Source organism: Branchiostoma floridae, chromosome 10 (assembly GCF_000003815.2).
Source record: "Branchiostoma floridae strain S238N-H82 chromosome 10, Bfl_VNyyK, whole genome shotgun sequence".
NCBI lineage: Eukaryota > Metazoa > Chordata > Leptocardii > Amphioxiformes > Branchiostomatidae > Branchiostoma > Branchiostoma floridae.
In genome coordinates, this window is record NC_049988.1 from 2,879,061 (window position 1) to 2,896,180 (window position 17,120).

The 17,120-nt window shown below is 39.3% G+C and overlaps 1 protein-coding gene across 3 annotated transcripts; it reads left to right on the forward strand.

The window, feature by feature from the left end:
* The first annotated feature begins 333 nt into the window (after positions 1-333).
* On the forward strand, positions 334-16,639 carry LOC118423919. Of its 3 annotated transcripts, none has more exons than XM_035832231.1 (3): positions 334-442; positions 815-3,780; positions 15,481-16,639. In XM_035832231.1, exon 2 carries the CDS (start codon positions 847-849, stop codon positions 3,772-3,774), a length of 2,928 nt encoding a protein of 975 aa, XP_035688124.1. In that variant the 5' UTR covers positions 334-442; positions 815-846; the 3' UTR covers positions 3,775-3,780; positions 15,481-16,639. The 3 variants fall into 3 exon arrangements, with proteins under 3 accessions (XP_035688124.1, XP_035688125.1, XP_035688126.1); XM_035832232.1 differs by having other exon boundaries at positions 392-488; XM_035832233.1 differs by lacking the exon at positions 334-442 and adding an exon at positions 587-601.
* Positions 16,640-17,120: the final 481 nt, after the last annotated feature.

The following is a 17,120-nucleotide window of genomic DNA, read 5'->3' on the forward strand; positions in this document are numbered from 1 at the left end:
CCGTGAAGGACACATGAATAAGGAAAACCGGAATCTATCCCTTGGGAACCGAACCAAGAAAAAAGCGCCCCGTTTTCACAGATGTAGATAATTTATTCCTTTTCCCCTATCTCCTCATCAAAGCTTTACTTGTTGATCAGAAATGTATACAGGAAACGGGCTATTCCCATTATAGAAATGTGGTGTGAAAATCGTACATTCCAAAAAGGCGGGGGTTGCTCCCACCCCCAACCCCTCCCCTCTTACACAAATCTCTTTTGTCTCCGGGTTTCAGACATTTGTCCTGGCCAATCGTAGAGCGCGAATTGGTCATTAAATGATAGTCCCCTCCTGAACTGAACGGCTCGTATTTAGTAAGGTGGTCTGGCCATTTGTCAAGATTTGCTGGTGACAGTTGGGCCGGTGTTCGCGAGTGTGCACATGCATGTGTGCGGAGCTGGGGGTTAGTTTCTCTCTCGTATAGCGGCCTGAGGACCCCCGAATCTTTTGTACGATCTGCTTCAGTCAGTCATTCATTCGATTCGTTCAGTCGCACGCCATTGCTACAAGTAGCGAGGTCGCATTTCAGGCCCCCAGCTTTCTTGTTCTGTCATATTTCCAGGTATTCGGCTTTGGTGCATGCCCTTGGCACCTCATGCCAGTGGCCGTATAGCTGCAATTATTTCATGTGCCATGATTGCAGAAATTCCTGCGTCCAGAACTAGAAAATAGCTTGGATGTGTGTGTAAAATATGTTTTGAGACAGTGTATTTTTATTTCTAGGATTTTTATTGGAGAATTTTGTTCATGTTTTTTTTCTTCTTCTGTTTTCCAGTGTGAAGGTGAGGTGCTGAGAGCGGGAATGACATGGATGGTTTCCCGAGAAGTTCGGTCTACCCGGGCGAGGGCGGCCATGCCGTAGTGAACGGGGCCCGCCTGGGATACCTTTATGTCGACGGGAAGCAGATGTTCGCGTTATCCGAGGTCTTCACGACTCTACTGGGCAGTATCCCGAGAACAACAGTACACAAACGCATGGACTACCTCAGTGTGGACAAACACCCGTGCACGCTGGAAGAGCTGCGAAAACTCAAGTCTCTGAACGCCATCGCCTTCCATTCCGCGAAATGTACCCTCATCTCACGTCAGGACGTCGAAGCGCTCTGTACTTCCTGCGAAACCGAGCCGACCTTGAAGACAAAACGAAGAAGAAAGAAAAACGTCGAGGGGGGTAGCGATAAGATAAAGCATGACTTGATGAAAAAGAAGAAAGGTGAGAGAGTGAGAGAGATTCCTCAGTCAAAAGGCCGCGCATGGGAAGGTGTCGCTACTAATCACCAGAAAAACAAGAACGCGTCGTCTGCGGGCGAGCACTGCGGCTCTGCTAGCCACCGCAGCGCTCACTCCCAGCATCGGGCAACTTTATCCTCCGATTTACCTCAGAAATCACACGTCCACGGTACGAAATGGTTCAGGACTGACTCGCCAAGGTTCGGAGAGTATGGTAGCTTCACCAAGAATGAAAATTTCTGGAGTTTCACGGAGTATCACGCACTTTCCAGCAACGTGCAAAATCGGACCCAACTGCCGAACGGCTTTGGCGCCGCGCGAATTCTCAATCAGCACATTGTAAACAGCGTCTCTCTCTTCGGAAAGTCGCAAAAACAGAAAGTCTACAACCAAGCTTTTGAGAAACAGACTGGAGAGTGCAATGAGAAAACTTTGCCAGGATTTGGGAATGGTTTTCTGAAGGGGAATTCTAACGCGCGGGCGTGTTTTTCGCATTTACCGGGGAAGCAAGCGAAGTCGTCGTCTGGCTTGTTTGAATCTGATAGCGTCACTTCGCAAACCAACAGCTTTGGGCAGAATAAACGCCGAGATTCTGTCAAAACTTCCTTCAGTTCCCGTCCAGCAGTTAACGGAGCGAGTGATACAACTTTCAAGAAGCCTGGAAACGTTGTCGGGAGTTCGTCGTGCGACAGAAAAGTCCTGCAGACGACAGATGGGGAAGTTCGCGATTTAAATGGGTTTCAGTTGAGTCAGGGAGTAAACAAGGGCCATGGTCTTTTCGGGAGCGTGGAGAAACTTGGCAAGAAACTTCGCTTCGAAGGAAGTTCCCTGGATTTTATGACAAGGACCGAAACCAAGACAACTTTTGGTTCTTCATATTGTTCTGGGAAGACTTTCGCGCAGGAACTGAAGGAAAGTGCGACAGAGAAAAACTCGGAAGTTCGGTTTGTGAACGGGTTTCAGTTCAAAGAACATGGCGTCCGAATCCAACATGGCGGCCCGCTGGACAACAGTTCGGACTCCGAAAGTTCCTGCCACTCTCTGCTGGACATCGACTCAAACCTCAGTGCTATGTCCAGTCTCTCAGCTTCCAGCGACTCTCTGAGTTCGGACACAACTTCTAGCGACGGTTCTGACTCGGACAGTGATGTTTCTAGCGATTCTGACGACTCGACGTCTAGTTCTGATTCAAACTGTAGCATTCGCTTCCGCAGACCAAATCTTTCTCAAGAACAGGGACTTCAACAGCGGTCTGTCGCCAACGGTTGTCTTCAAGGCGTAGGGTTTGCTCTAGAAGGTGCTAAGAACGGGCTTCAAGTGCCTTTGACCCAGTTTGTAACAAGTTCTCTGTCTCACGCCCCTCCCCTTGACACAGACTGTCTCCCCTCCCCACCAACATCGCCTCAAAGTGCCTCACTTGTTCTCAAGAAACAAGGGAAGAAAACTTGGGCTGTAGACTCTATCAAAGTCTCTCCTCCTCAGGAAAACGTCTTAGTGGAGAGAGAAGACGTCAGAGGGTCCAAGGAGGAAAGGAAGACGTCTTGCACAATGAAATCCCCCTTGAGAAGTAGTCCCAAACATGGCCGAGGGAGGGGGGCATCAAGGAAACAAAACAATGAAGTTATCAAAAAGCCTGGTGCCAAGAAAGCCATTCTCAATGGCACCAAGGTTTCCCTGTCACCGAAACAAGGGAAAGTCGCAAACAACTTCAAGAAAGTTCCATCCAACAGCCAAGACGTCTCTCAGAAAAAGAAAAGAAAGTTGAACAACGATGAAGCTGTGTTTTCAGGTGTGAAAAAGATGAGAATGGAACACCCAGGTGAAAAAGCCAGGTCTCCACAGAAAGGGCCCAATGGTTACATACAGAATGCGACCTTCTCGCCCAAACTCTCCAAGATTCCACCGACGCTCGACGACACCGCCAAACTGACGGAAAACGAGCTAGCGATAAAGCTAGAAGCCATCTCGTCGGAAATCGACAATCTGCGCCGAAGCAAGACCAACAAGAAAAAGTTGAAGAACAAAGTGTTGCCAAGAACTAAAGCACAAATACCTCAAAGAAAGTCCAACCTGAAGACATCCAAACCAGATCTGAAAGGTACCAGGAAGAAAAGAAAAGTTTCTCCAACTCAGAAAACGAACTTATCTTCCAAATCTTCAGAAAAGAAGGATAAGACTTTGTCTAAAGGCATAGCAAAGACACAGCCGACCGAAGAAGGTTTGGAAAGTAGGACAAAAAAAGGCAGCTACCACTCGATGGCACCTGGAAGAAAAACATTCAGTCTCCTTGCACAGTTCCCGTGGATGCCCACACTGACTATAGGGGTTGACGGTGACTTGGCGCCTGCGTATACCATGAGACTCGAACCAGGGACCAAGCCGTCCAGGAAGCATCCCGCGGTGAAGTGGAAGATAGGGGGCATGCCGTACAGCAAACCGGGCACGGTGCACGCCAGCGAGCTACGCAAACGCAGAGGGAGGCAGAAGAAGAAAGATGGATTGTGATCGCAGGTGTGTGGAGTGATTGTACATGTCTGTGACCAAGTCTCCTCACTTCTAATACATGTGAAACACTACACCACTGTCTCACTGTGTACATAGTATACTGCACTTTCTTATCTACATTCATGGGTTCTCTGCAATACCTATCACTACCACACAAACTGACGTTACTCTTTCACTACGTCTTGTAAATGTGCAACCCTTCTTCAAGTTCCACGTACAAGTTTCCACTGAGAAAACTAAAACACAACAGTAACGTCCTTGGAAATACAGGAATCTCTGATTTTGACAATTTAGACAACCATTTTGCCATGTCCTAGACTATAATTTATAAAGTAGAGTTGTGGATGCATTCATTCTCCATTGGTAAAGTATTGGGAGATTTCAAAACAACTACATCACTCAAGAAAATGCAGTTTGAATGCTCCAAATAGAAGGGTTTGTGATTTTGACACAAGTTTTTCTATAAGAAAGCAATGTCTGGGTCTCATTGTTTAAAGAAGTGTAATTTTGCACTCAAGCTTTATAAGATTGTTCTTTCAAGTTCTTAATTAAAAACCGTACCTTAGTATGTAAAGATAGTATGAAATATTTCCTCTATTTTGAACAGCTTTATTTTGGGGGGGGGGGGAAATATTAGTCTTCACAACCATATTTACCTTTTTCAGAATAGTTCTGAAAAAAAAAATTAAAATTTGGATAAAATTTCGGTGAGAAAGCGTCAAATTTTGCATAGATGTAGATATACCATAGATTCAGTGTTGACACGTGTATGACAAAAATTACCACCTGTATTCCATACGTACGGATACATATGTCTTTTTACATACCCTGATAATATGTTCATATCCAGCCTATGCTAAACCCCAGAGACATTGAGACAGCATGGTTTAGTTGGGTCCCTTGGCGAGGTCACTAGGCCATGGGCAACCTGCCAATAAATCTAGTGTGTTTGTGCTGTGTGGTAGGGGCTGGTGTGTTAGGGGGTGGAGTTTAGATGGGTTGGTAGCCTGCCTTCAGAGAGGTCAAACCCAGGTGTTTCTTTCCTCATGTTCAAGGCCATCCTGGTCGTTTATTGACAAGAAGAATCCTCCTTTACTGGAATTTTTCACAGTTTTCACTCATATGAGTTTTTATATAGCCTGTTAGTTGTACCATGACAACTAAGGTGGTATGCTGTCATGTTGAATTCAATCATGAAAAAAGGTATATGGATATAGATTTTAGACTAAGGATCCTTAGAAAACCCAAGGAGGTTATATAGAGATAATATATAACCTCTTGAACTAGTTTAACTGTAATATGCTACACACAAAAATTGGACTCACCCAAATTGTTCATTCCTTGAAAAAGACTGGTCCGGTTCAGTCGACAATTTGGGTGAGTCCAATTTTTGTGTTGGATATTACAGTTAAACTACATTTGTAGTTCAAGAGACTTTTACCAACACAGATGAACTTTCAAGCTACAGTAATATATAACCTCCTTGGAAAACTCAACCATGCCAGCTTTTCAGTTGACTGTAATTCAACAAGTGGAACAAACCATTGGATCTTATCATATGCACCTATTGTGCTACATGTATGTTGGGCAAGAAATAATACATAATAATAGGGCATACAAACTTGCTGACAGAATTTTGTCTCCAAGATGGTTACACATATTGTAAGCTCCCCATAATCAAATGATAATGTACTATACTGATATAGAGAAATTTGAGCGGTTTTGGAGTAGCACTGAAGTAGACTGCCTCTAGGACCCGTCCCTCCGTCCCTGGACAGAAATTTGCTTGTGAGAACACCCAAAAATTTCACCCTTTCCGTAGAAAAACTTTCTTGACTTGAAATTGACAAAAGAAGCTTGAAATGACAGATTTAGCCACAAAACATAACAACATGAGAACTAAAAAATTAAAGCTTCAATTCAAATTGGGGATATGTGCTAGCAAGTATCTTGCTCCAAGTCCAACTACATTGAGTTGTAGTTGTGTGTCTATGCAAAGTTTTGTATCAACTGTATTGTGGGAATATACACTGTATTCTTATCCAATACCACAACAAATAGAAATACAGAAAGATATACCATTTCATTGGTAAAGCTACATATCTTTTGTCTGAAAATACAATAAAGAAAGCAGGTTTGGGTTTTACTAAAACTCAAACTACAGTTTTCGATGTTGTTGCTTGAAGGCATTTTCAGTTTTTCACTTCAGATCTCATTTTAACAATAGTTGTCTCAATCTCTGCTATGCACTTCTTTTTTGATAGATAAAAATGTTTAATTTTGGTTGCATGGATGCGAAATTATTCCAACACATGCCAAGGAGAGCTTTAGGTATCCAAGACTCCAAGCACAATGTGTGCATATACATGTAGTAGGAAAGCATTCAGTGTAACAGTCAGTATTCTAAAACATATATATTTTATTAATAAAATGGTAACATTCTATTATGAATTTCTAAGAATCTTTATCTCAGCCTCCTTTCACATGGGAACTAGACTTAAAGTTAAACAGAAAATTCATTGTTTTTATTTTCACAATCAATGTGTACTGGATTCTAACAAGCAAAAGCAAGGCACTGTATATACATTGAAATGTAGAGTAACATGTGCCCTTTATTTAAATGAAACATGCACATACACAACTGTTGGGACAGTTGTAGATTTTATACTTTTCAGTCTATGGAAAGAAAAAGAGAATACAATATTATATACAACGAGACTACAAACAATAGAATTTTTCAAATGAATTGAATGATCTGCTTTTAAAATGAATTTCGCATACAGTAACATAGCTGATTTCTCTCGTAAATAAAAATTGTATTACTGTTTAGGCTTTCTTCTTACTTCTGTTTTCCTTGTAGTTCCTTCTACCAAGGAAAGCTGAGTTGGTGAGTGAGTGATTTGGTGTGTACACATGGTATGGTGTGACATAATTTATGACCAGTTCATTACAGGAAGAAAAGGTGTTGCAGGACAAATCTCTTCTTTTGATCTTTTATGGACTGGTGTAGACTGCACTGTCAATTTGTAGTAGGCTGAGTCCTATATCCGTAGCACAGGTATACAATCATTCAGATTAGAACCTGGGTTTTACCTAGTATATTTTTGTAATATTTGACTCAGCACTCAGGCGCTAGTTTGATGTTATTTTGGTTTGCTTGGAAATTCTTTATAATTAGTTGTTATCCGTTTTGTGCCTCACGAATGCAGCAAGTCGTTTTTACTCAGTGAATTACTGTATTTCAGGCAAGACTTTGGAAGTATATGCAGTGTGGTTGCTTGTGCCAAACCTTAGCCATGGCCAAACCCAACCATACATGTACATGTACACGGCTGTCAGTGCTCAGTTCTTTCTTGGTACTTCACTAGTATGTTAGTTTTTCTTGGAGGCAAACCAAGTTGCCATGATGTACTAGTGTTTTTGTCTAGACCTATAACAATTTCTCTTCCATGTATGTATATGTATGTTCAACTCACAAATTAGTACCTATATTGTAATTGTATCGCCCGTATATGTATAACCACCCTTAGGCATACATGTAACATACTAGCTTTGCTGGCTGACATACAATTGGAAATCAGAAAAAAAACCTCTAATAAAAATAAAAATATGCTTTTTAAATTTAATACATGTTTTTCTGGCATCAACTGCTGTTTTGTCCCTTTATTTAGTTTTTTTCCCTTGCCAGATTCCAGAGAAACAGTGTTTGCGGTATATAAAGATATTTGTTGGTGAAATGAAGTCAAATACCTGAGATTCTATGCCAAAGGAAACTTGTATTGACATAACCCCGTGTGTCAAAAGTGAAATGTGGTCCAACTCAAATCCCAACACAGAGAACCTACTCTTTACCAGGGCTTACTCTTTAGGTACTTCTATTCTGTTACATGTGAAACTTGGATGTTGGTATAAATTCTACTTGCAATGTGAAAAAATATCCAAGCAAAATCGTGTATAGTCAGTATTGAACACAAAAGCTCAGTAATATTAATAAACACAAAAACAGCAAGATTTGCCTTGCAGATTTCAAGATCTGTGGACGGTTTTCAGGTGGTTTAGAAACAGAAACAAGAGTGTTTTGAACTGGTTTCCAACAATTTAGTTTTTTTTCTTTCTAACTGATTGTTTTCAAAGTCCAGTTTCAGTCCTAAGTGTACAAGTATCACCACTACATTAACATTTGTGTACCTATTCTGAAAAGCTAGGATTAACAGGAAACAGAATTTGGTGCTGAACATAAATTAGAATGTCATTCATACATGTACCTTGTTACATGTGTATACTAGTAGTACAAATAGGCCTAGGAAAAAAAATGTTGTGTTTCCTGTTTCAGTCCTGAAAAAATTTGGGTCGGTAGGTAGGGATTATCTTTTTTTTTCTTGTATTATTTTTAGGCTGGCCAAAACTCTAGTGATACATATTACAATACAGTTGAACAAAGTAAACTGAAATGCATGATGACACTTGTCTTTCAATGTCAAACTTTAATTTTGTGCATGATAGATACATTTATCCTTCATTAGATGGGACAAGCAGTGTTTTACTTCAATAGGAAGCAGGCTAAATAAAAATTCTAACTGGAAGCTATGTGACTCCACTGCCGACCCCCAAAAAAAGTCTAGGGTCGGCAGGTTTTATTAGGGTAGGTAGGGAAACAGGAAACACAACATTTTTTTTCCTAGGCCTTACCGTATTGCCACTATTGCTCCTTTTCAGGGTCTAGGGCTCACCCACAATTGGAGGTGTGCACAAAAATTATTTCTGTGGGTGCACCCAAATATTGTTGTAAGTTTACATATGTAAATATATCAAAGTTTCCTAGTACTAGTAGTAGTATACACCATATCATTGACATCTAGGTGTTAGAAAGATAAAAAAATATCTGCCATAGTACTTGTTTGAAGTTGGAATTTGCTTTTATCGATATTTTCGACGGTCCAAAATTATGCGCGTGCCACATCAACAGTCGTCGGGGCGGCAAAATTTGATCCAAGCAAGTATCCCTGTTGTAATTTCTGAAGAGTCCAAACCCAGAAGAGCATAGGCTGGATACCAGACCCAAGTCTGATCTCAAAATATATTTTTGTCATGTAATTGTAAATATTAGGTTTTTCTAATTCATTTTACAATGTATATGGTGCACCCAAAGAAATTTTTGGTGCACCAGTGCACCTAATCTCAAAAATAAATTTCGAGCCCTGGAGCTGGAATCTGAAATTGTTTGTATATAACTTTATTGCACAACAATTGTACGAGGTACAAAGTATGGCATCTATACATGTAGCTGACTTTTAACAAGTGAATCATACAGTAGTACTTGCATGTACCTTACACAACGATCTAGATGCACCCGCAATCAAAATTCAGATGCAATTTTTGGTGCACAGAATTGCAAATGCTCCCAGTACTTTGAACCTTGCTAATAACAAGGTCTGTGTGCTCAAATACCCTGATTATACTAATACATGTAGTAAACTAAAACAGGTAATGCATTACTATGGTGTAGTATAGACTTTTATCCCACTAGCAAATTTTGCCCGACTTCGAAGCCAAATAACTGCCATGTAACTGGATTTTATAAAATCTTCCACATATCTATATAACTGAAATATTAACTGTGGAGACCAGGTAATATGTTTATTGGTCGATTTCAGTTCTAGGTTAAAAACAAGAACGGGAATGTTGTTTAAACGATTTGCCTTTCTTGACTGAAACTTATAACTTATACAACACAACAATATATGGGCGTTGTTTTACTATAGACATAGATTTTCTAGCGCCACTGTGTCATACCCTAGCAATTTTTTTGTTCAAGTTGGGAAGCTACCAATATTTTGCCAATAGAAAAGCAAAAAGTAATATACTCACAAATGTAGGTAGCAGTACTGCATGAAAGTGGCAGTTAGATAACTTGTCCAACACTGATGCAACACTTTATGTAACTTATGCAACTATTTAGGTGTACTAGTATGTACCAACAGTCAAGTGTATTTTTTAAGTACCCAGCTCTAAGCAAAAGGACGCAAGTCTTTAGATCTCAGTCCCACCCTCTAGGCATTGTTGAGTTGACTTTATTTAGATCCACAATGTTATTTAGATCAAGAATCAACATGAGCTTTTTTCTTCGAAAAATATATTTTGAAACGTAATGTTTCAAAATCAACCATTAACCATAGGATATTCCATTTGATAGAAAAAGACATTTTCAATATTATTTGTTCTAAGTATCTAACTCATGTCTAGTACCTAGGCTTTTCAAGAATGCATTTTAGAAAGCAAAGTGATTATATGTCCTTGGTTGCAACTTACATGACAGAAAAAGGTAAAGAAATGATATGAAAAACTTTTGAATCTGTAGTCCATAAAAAGTTGAGACTCATGAATCAGTATAGACTCAGTGTACATATGGATTGCAAGTACATGTACCTGCTTGTAAGAACTTGTAGTAAGCAATCTAAATTTTCTTCAAGATTGTTAGTTGTCCTGTTTCTTGTCAAGGTGGTATCTCACAGCACTTAGGGCACCGGTGTGGCACTGCAAGGTTTGTAGATGACTTAACGAATTTCAGAGATAAAGAACAAATTTTCGTAAGTTTTGTGCAAGTGCCGCAGTGAACGAACTCTGCAGTGCCGCACCAGTGCCCCAAGTGCAGTGAGATACCACCTAAGAAAGCAATGCTAGTAAAACTTACTAATATCAGTATCAGTTATGTCATCTGATTCTGTGTACCACTATTACAAAGTCAATACACAACAATATCATATATTGTGTTTAAAAATGTTGTATTTATCTTCTTACATGTTACTTGATTGCAAATCCTTTGCCCTTCTACAAATACCAAATGCATTCTTATTTTGTTATTATTCTGACAATGCACAGGCCTACAATGTAACTCTCATGTTTTATACCAAGTTTTAAGTTTTACAACTACACGTAGGTTGTAGTTCTACTTAACAGGCTTCATTCAAGTCTGAAAAGAGAAAATCATTGGAGTACAGTATAATAATTTGCATAGGGGGTTCTTCTGAATTCTGCCGAAAACATTGTCAGAACCCTTCATGTAGACCCTCGGTGAATGCAGGGAACTTTACAAGAGCACCTACAAAATCTGAACAATACATTAACGTAAGATGTTCCAGCATTAGTTTGACATTGTACTAAAGATTCTTCTAAAGAGACACTTGAAAATTCTGGTACTTTCAAGGTTTTAAAAGCTGCGAGTGTTTTACCACTCAGAGGTCAGAAGTTGGAATTTGATGCTAGAGATAAGGGGAGTATTGTGGTCATATATAACACTGCTGTGCTTACTATACTAGTGCTTCAGAAAAATTCCAACCATGCCAGTGTTGGGAACCCTTTTTTTTTTTTAGAAAGAAAATGGGAAGATATGACAATCCTGGCAGTGTCCCAAATTTGAACTGTGAACCTTTGCCTGAAGGTGCTATTGTAAGGGAACTAAAATGTAACTCCACAAAAATTGTAAAAGAAAGACATGGTTTTGTACCTTTCTTTTCTATTTCACTCCGGTTGTGTATGGGAGTCTTTCTGTTAATGCTCTTGAAATTTCTAGAAAATCATTAAAAAAAATCTTTGATTTCAAATCTTTTACTCTGTGTCAAATGTCTACTACATTATTACATCTATCCTGTATTTACTTTTTTTGTGTGGTGTAACATTTTTTTAAAGGGAATTATTCTAATTCTTATTTGAGAAGTTAAATGTCTGTATATGATATATTGCTTCATTTTTAGTAGAAAAAAAGTTAATATTTTGGTATTTAGTGCTACTGTGCAGTAGTAGAAAAGTGTAGCTCTAAGGTGACTTAACTTGTGGTAAAAATGCTACTATTGCTAGCAATAGCAAAGCTCTATTACACAAATATTCAAGCCACCCTACTATATTCAAACTGTACTTAAAAGTCTTAGATAAAAGGTCATATATAAGGTAATGCAATCTAAGCCTGTATGTGTTATAACCTCCTTGGTGTTACATAGTTGCAAGACTTTGTTGAAAAAGAATTTTGGATTTAAAATCAAAGTCATTTTACTAGTTACATTTTACTGCATTGCAATGGTTTAGCTTTGGGTAGACTAGAAATGGCCCAAATTTGCTTTTCCTGCATGTGTCAAAGTTGGGGAACTAGAAATACATGTATTAAGTATTTATCATTTCATTACTAGTACTTGACTGTTAGCCAGAAATTTCATATAATCTTGACATGTTTTATACAGTCAAACTTGTAGAAATCACCACCTATTAGTAAGGTTAATCCTGAATGTGGCCACCTTTTTACAGTCCATGGCTCGAAATACCACCTGCATATGCAGATTAGTGCAGGTAAAATTGGAGCTGTGCAGGTATTTCTGGTGCCTACCTGCACCTAACCTGCACTGGTGCATGTACTGGGCATATGCAGGTTAGTGCAGGTAAAATTGGAGCTGTGCAGGTATTTCTGATGTCTACCTGCACCTAACCTGCACTGGCTCATGTACTGGGTATATACAGGGTAGTGCAGGTAAAATTGGAGCTGTGCAGGTATTTCTGATGTCTACCTGCACCTAACCTGCACTGGCTCATGTACTGGGTATATACAGGGTAGTGCAGGTAAAATTGGAGCTGTGCAGGTATTTCTGATGTCTACCTGCACCTAACCTGCACTGGTCCATGTACTGGGCATATACAGGTTAGTGCAGGTAAAATTGGAGCTGTGCAGGTATTTCTGATGTCTACCTGCACCTAACCTGCACTGGTCCATGTACTGTGTATATACAGCTAAAATTGGAGTTGTGCAGGTATTTCTGATGTCTACCTGCACCTAACCTGCACTGGCTCATGTACTGGGTATATACAGGTTAGTGCAGGTAAAATTGGAGCTGTGCAGGTATTTCTGATGTCTACCTGCACCTAACCTGCACTGGTCCATGTACTGGTGGTATATGTGGATTTTTTTTAATGCTTTCTGTAATGACTTATCACCTACATGTACATTATATAAAAAAGTCCTCCTGAATTGCCTGGACCCCCTGGATCCCCCCATGTAGACCCCTAAGAAGTACTGGATTTGTTGGTCCAAACTGACATTTGTAATTGAGACCAGATTTGTTATCACTACTTGAAGAGGGTATGATAAGAAAATGGATGGGAAAGGCAAGTAGACCTGCTATTAGCACAAATTTAGATAATGGTCTTCTAACATGTTTGCAAAGGGCATTTCCTTTGAAATCGAAAACACTCCTGGAAGAAATAGTGCTTAAAGAATTGCACCAAAGGATCTTACGATAGGAGTACCGTGTCAATCGTATCTCCATTGTCCTTTGTTCTCATTTTGACATGAAGAACATGTGACAATGTTTTCAGTAGGTGTAGTTTTTTTATGGTTGCAGTTTTGGCTGGGCATAGACTAAAGCCAGTGGACTAGCATATGCAGGGCTCGAAATACTTTTCTCTGCATGCCTGCACTGGTGCAGGTAACATTGAAAATTACCTGCACCAGACAAATTTTACCTGCACCACTCTGATTATGAATCATACTAAAACTGTTCAGGAACCATGCATTGCTATTTTTCTTTCATACTTTATCAATGCAGCTAACAACAATCCATATACACCTACATCATAGTGCATGTATAAAACCCTGTACATGGACCAAAGCAGATCCTGCGATGGCATAAAATAGTACCGAACTGGTCAAGGAGCGTAGTCAGCCCAAAGTTGTGGTAGCAAAACACACTACTAAGCCGGCTTCACTCCTCTGCCAGCTTTTGAAACTATCTTATGCTACGTCAAAATTATTCTCAGATTGACCGTACATTGTGTTAAACTTACAAATTTTCTGCCTTATCCCCTGGCCCTGTTACTAATGTTGCTGTTGCAAAAGGCCACTATATACATGTACATTAGGCCTAGGAAAAAGATGTTGCGTTTCCTGTTTCTTTCTTTTTTGAATTAGGGTCTGCCAAAACTCTAGTGAGACATATTGCAATAGAGTAGAACAAAGTAAACTGAAACGCATGAGGATACTTGTCTTTCAATGTCAAACTTAAATTTTGTGCATGATATTTATCCTTCATTAGATAGGACAAGCAGTGTTTTTACTTGAATAGGAAGTAGGCTGAATGAAAATTCTAACTGGAAGTTGCAGGTTTTTCTAGGGTAGGTTAAACTCCAAGCAGATCCTATAAATCATGACATCAGATAGTACTAAACTGGCCAAGGAGTGTTGTCAGCCAAGAGGTGTCCATTTGCCATGTAGAGTAGCGAAACACACTCCTAAGCCGGCTTCACTCCTCTGCCAGCTTTTGATACTATCTTATGCTACCGTAGGATCTGCTTGGAGATTAGGATAGGTAAAGAAACAGGAAATGCAACAACATTTTTCCAAGGCCGGATATGCCTGACAATGTTTTTTTTTTCATGGACAAATTCAAGAAATGCCTTGTTTTCTTCATAGAAAAACTCTAGTTGCAAACATTTCAGATGAAGTTTTCTATTCATACTTGGCATTTGACACTACTTACCTTTTTATTGGGGGGGGGGGGTTGTTGCATAACAAGAGTTTGGTTACATCTTATACACTTATCTAATAGGTCTAAAAGCATTATGCAATATTATTTTATTATATTATTTAATCATTAATGTAACCCCAGAGACTATATGATATATCCCTCTTTATGTAACTTACATAATACATATTTAAGTTGAATTCCTTCTGTTTAAGTTATGTAATGATACACATGTATAAGTTAGGATTTCTTTGGAGCCATTTCTGGCAAGGCTTGGGCCACACTAATTTAATTTGTTGCTTCCTGGATTTTAAGGTATTTTTTTCAAAAAAGCCTAAACTGGAAAAACAAAATGATAATGAAGCCTGAGGACCAGGTTTATGCCTTGGTGTACTCAGTTTTATGGGGTGAATACAGTCATATTCAAGTTTTCCTCCCTTCCCTCTAGCTCTATGATGTCCTCTTGCTATATTTTCACTTCTAAAAATCTGAGAACTAAGAAATTAAATTGGTAAGGCCATGTCTTGTTTTAAATTTTATAAGAATCATATGCATATCAGGGCTCAAAATACTGGGTGCATCTGCACCCAGGTGCACCCAAAATTGGAGTTGTGCACCCAATTATTTTATGTGGGTGCACAGGGTGCACCCAAATATTTTTTTAGGTTTATGTATGTAAAGATATCAAAGTATACTAGTATACATCATATTCTTGACATCTAAGTGTTAGAAAGATAATAAAAATGTTGTTCAAGTGTATATATAGGAACAGATAATGTTTGATATACAGGGTTTTTCTAGATCTATAGGCGCATCAAAAATGGAAATTTATCCGTTCCATTAAGATAGTAGAAGTATGGAAACTCTTTTTGATATTGTTATAAATGATAAAGCACAATTTGTTCCTTGTGGTACAATTTACAAAAAAAGTGTTGTTCATCTTCTACCTGACGTAGATCACAAAAGTGATATACCGTAAATGTATTTAAGTTTGCGGGGATTTAATTTCGCCTTAGCGGGAAAAGGGACTTTTCGCGGTGGTTTTAAGTTCACCAGTAACACCATAGTCTTATACCATAATAGAGAAATGTTCGTGGTGGTTTTAAGTTCGCGGTAAAGTGGTCACTGCGAAAACCACAAACATTTCTACATTTACAGTAATATGCCTGCAATTTTTGCTGATGTTGGTTTGTCTGTCCTGTAGGTCACAGAGGTCGGGTCACCGGGTCAAGCCCTGTCAACCACCACCAACCCCCCAGGCAGCCTGAACTCTTCCTCCTGGATAATTTTTTCACCTTCCGTGCTCGCTTGTGTCTTCAACCATGGACTATTCTTCCTGAAGACTCCAACAACAGTTCCCAAGAAACACACAACTCTGTGCTGCAAGGATTCTATCAGCCGTGTTAACATTTTGGACCGAGAAATCTCAAAAGCCAGGTCGTCCTTTCCAGGATTTTCACATCCGTGCTCACTAGTGTCTTCAACCATGGACTATTCTTCCTGAAGACTCCAACAACAGTTCCCAACAAACACACAATTCTGTGTTGAGAGGATTCTAGCAATGGTGTAAACAGTTTGGACCTACCAGAAATCTCGAAAGCCAGGTCGGTCGTCTTTCTTGGAAGCCCATGAGGTAAACAGCCAGTCAGTGTTTTCCATGTTGCATAGCTCCTGCTAAAAACTCAAAGTTTTCTTGCTAAAGATTTGAAACAGTATTCTCAGTCACTGTGCAAAATATGTGCATGTTCACATTGTATCATGCGTTTTCTATTTTAGATTACAGGTCATAATTGCAGTCTTGTTAGTGTATTTTTTACCACAGTCCCATGTGTATGAAATATCTTTGTAAAAATGTGGCCAGCTTGTTTTTAACAGTGCAGTATTATAGTGCTAGAAACCCTGTGAGTAGTCAAAACGATGCAAATATTCTCAAGTCTTCGGTACGTGCCAATGTTTTCTGCACGCCACATTTTTCCTACACGCTGTACAAGATTTTACATGCAATGTTTCCTAAGGTAGAGATTTTGGGTAGGTTTTGTAACCAAATGTTTTGATACACAGTGTTTTGGAGAATCCATTGTGCAAATAAAGGTCCATTGGTGCTAGGGGTTTGACAGGATTTGCATGAACTATTTGGGCAAACCCTAGCAGGGGTCATCTAGGGTCACAAGCTAGCATGAAAAAAAACAGGATTGAGTCCTTTTCTAGAATAGACCGCAACTAAATATGTAGAAATTTGTACCACCATTGTTTTTTTAGACGTTTCTGGTCATGTAGTGTTGTAGTCTTTTATGTAGATATTGCCATGAATTTTTTTTAAAAAAGGACAGGCACGTTGTGTAGTTAAAGTGATTTGGAAAAAACAAAGTGATTTGTACAGAGGCATATTTTTCTGGTGATGTTTGAAAATAAAAAACTGCTTGACAATATTCCTCTGTGTCTCATTGTTGTGTGTACTATCTATGCGTAAATATGTTGGCTTAGTCCAGAAACGTTGCAAATACATACATGCAGTTGCTTATTTTCAGAATAGTGAAAGAGAATTGAATGTAGCTTTTTTGTCCTTGACTTAAACTATATAAATTTTCATCATGTTGTTTCCCAGATAAAAGCTCCTTGCCCCGTGTCAACCCCAGTACTTCTTGTTTTGCATTTTCAAGCACTGTCATGTTTGAAATTTATCAAAAATTCAAGGAAGCCATCTACAAAATGTTTGCCTATTTTGGTCGGCCATTTTCTAAAAAATACGGCCGCGTGGCGCGTTGGTACACCCGATCCCTCGATCTCGGAAGTTAAGCAACGCGCGGTCCGGACAGTGCTGGATGGGGGACCAACCAAGGAGTG

Excerpts from the sequence above, each read along its gene's own strand:
- LOC118423919 (XM_035832231.1), top strand. The coding sequence starts at position 847 with ATGGATGGTTTCCCGAGAAGTTCGGTCTACCCGGGCGAGGGCGGCCAT.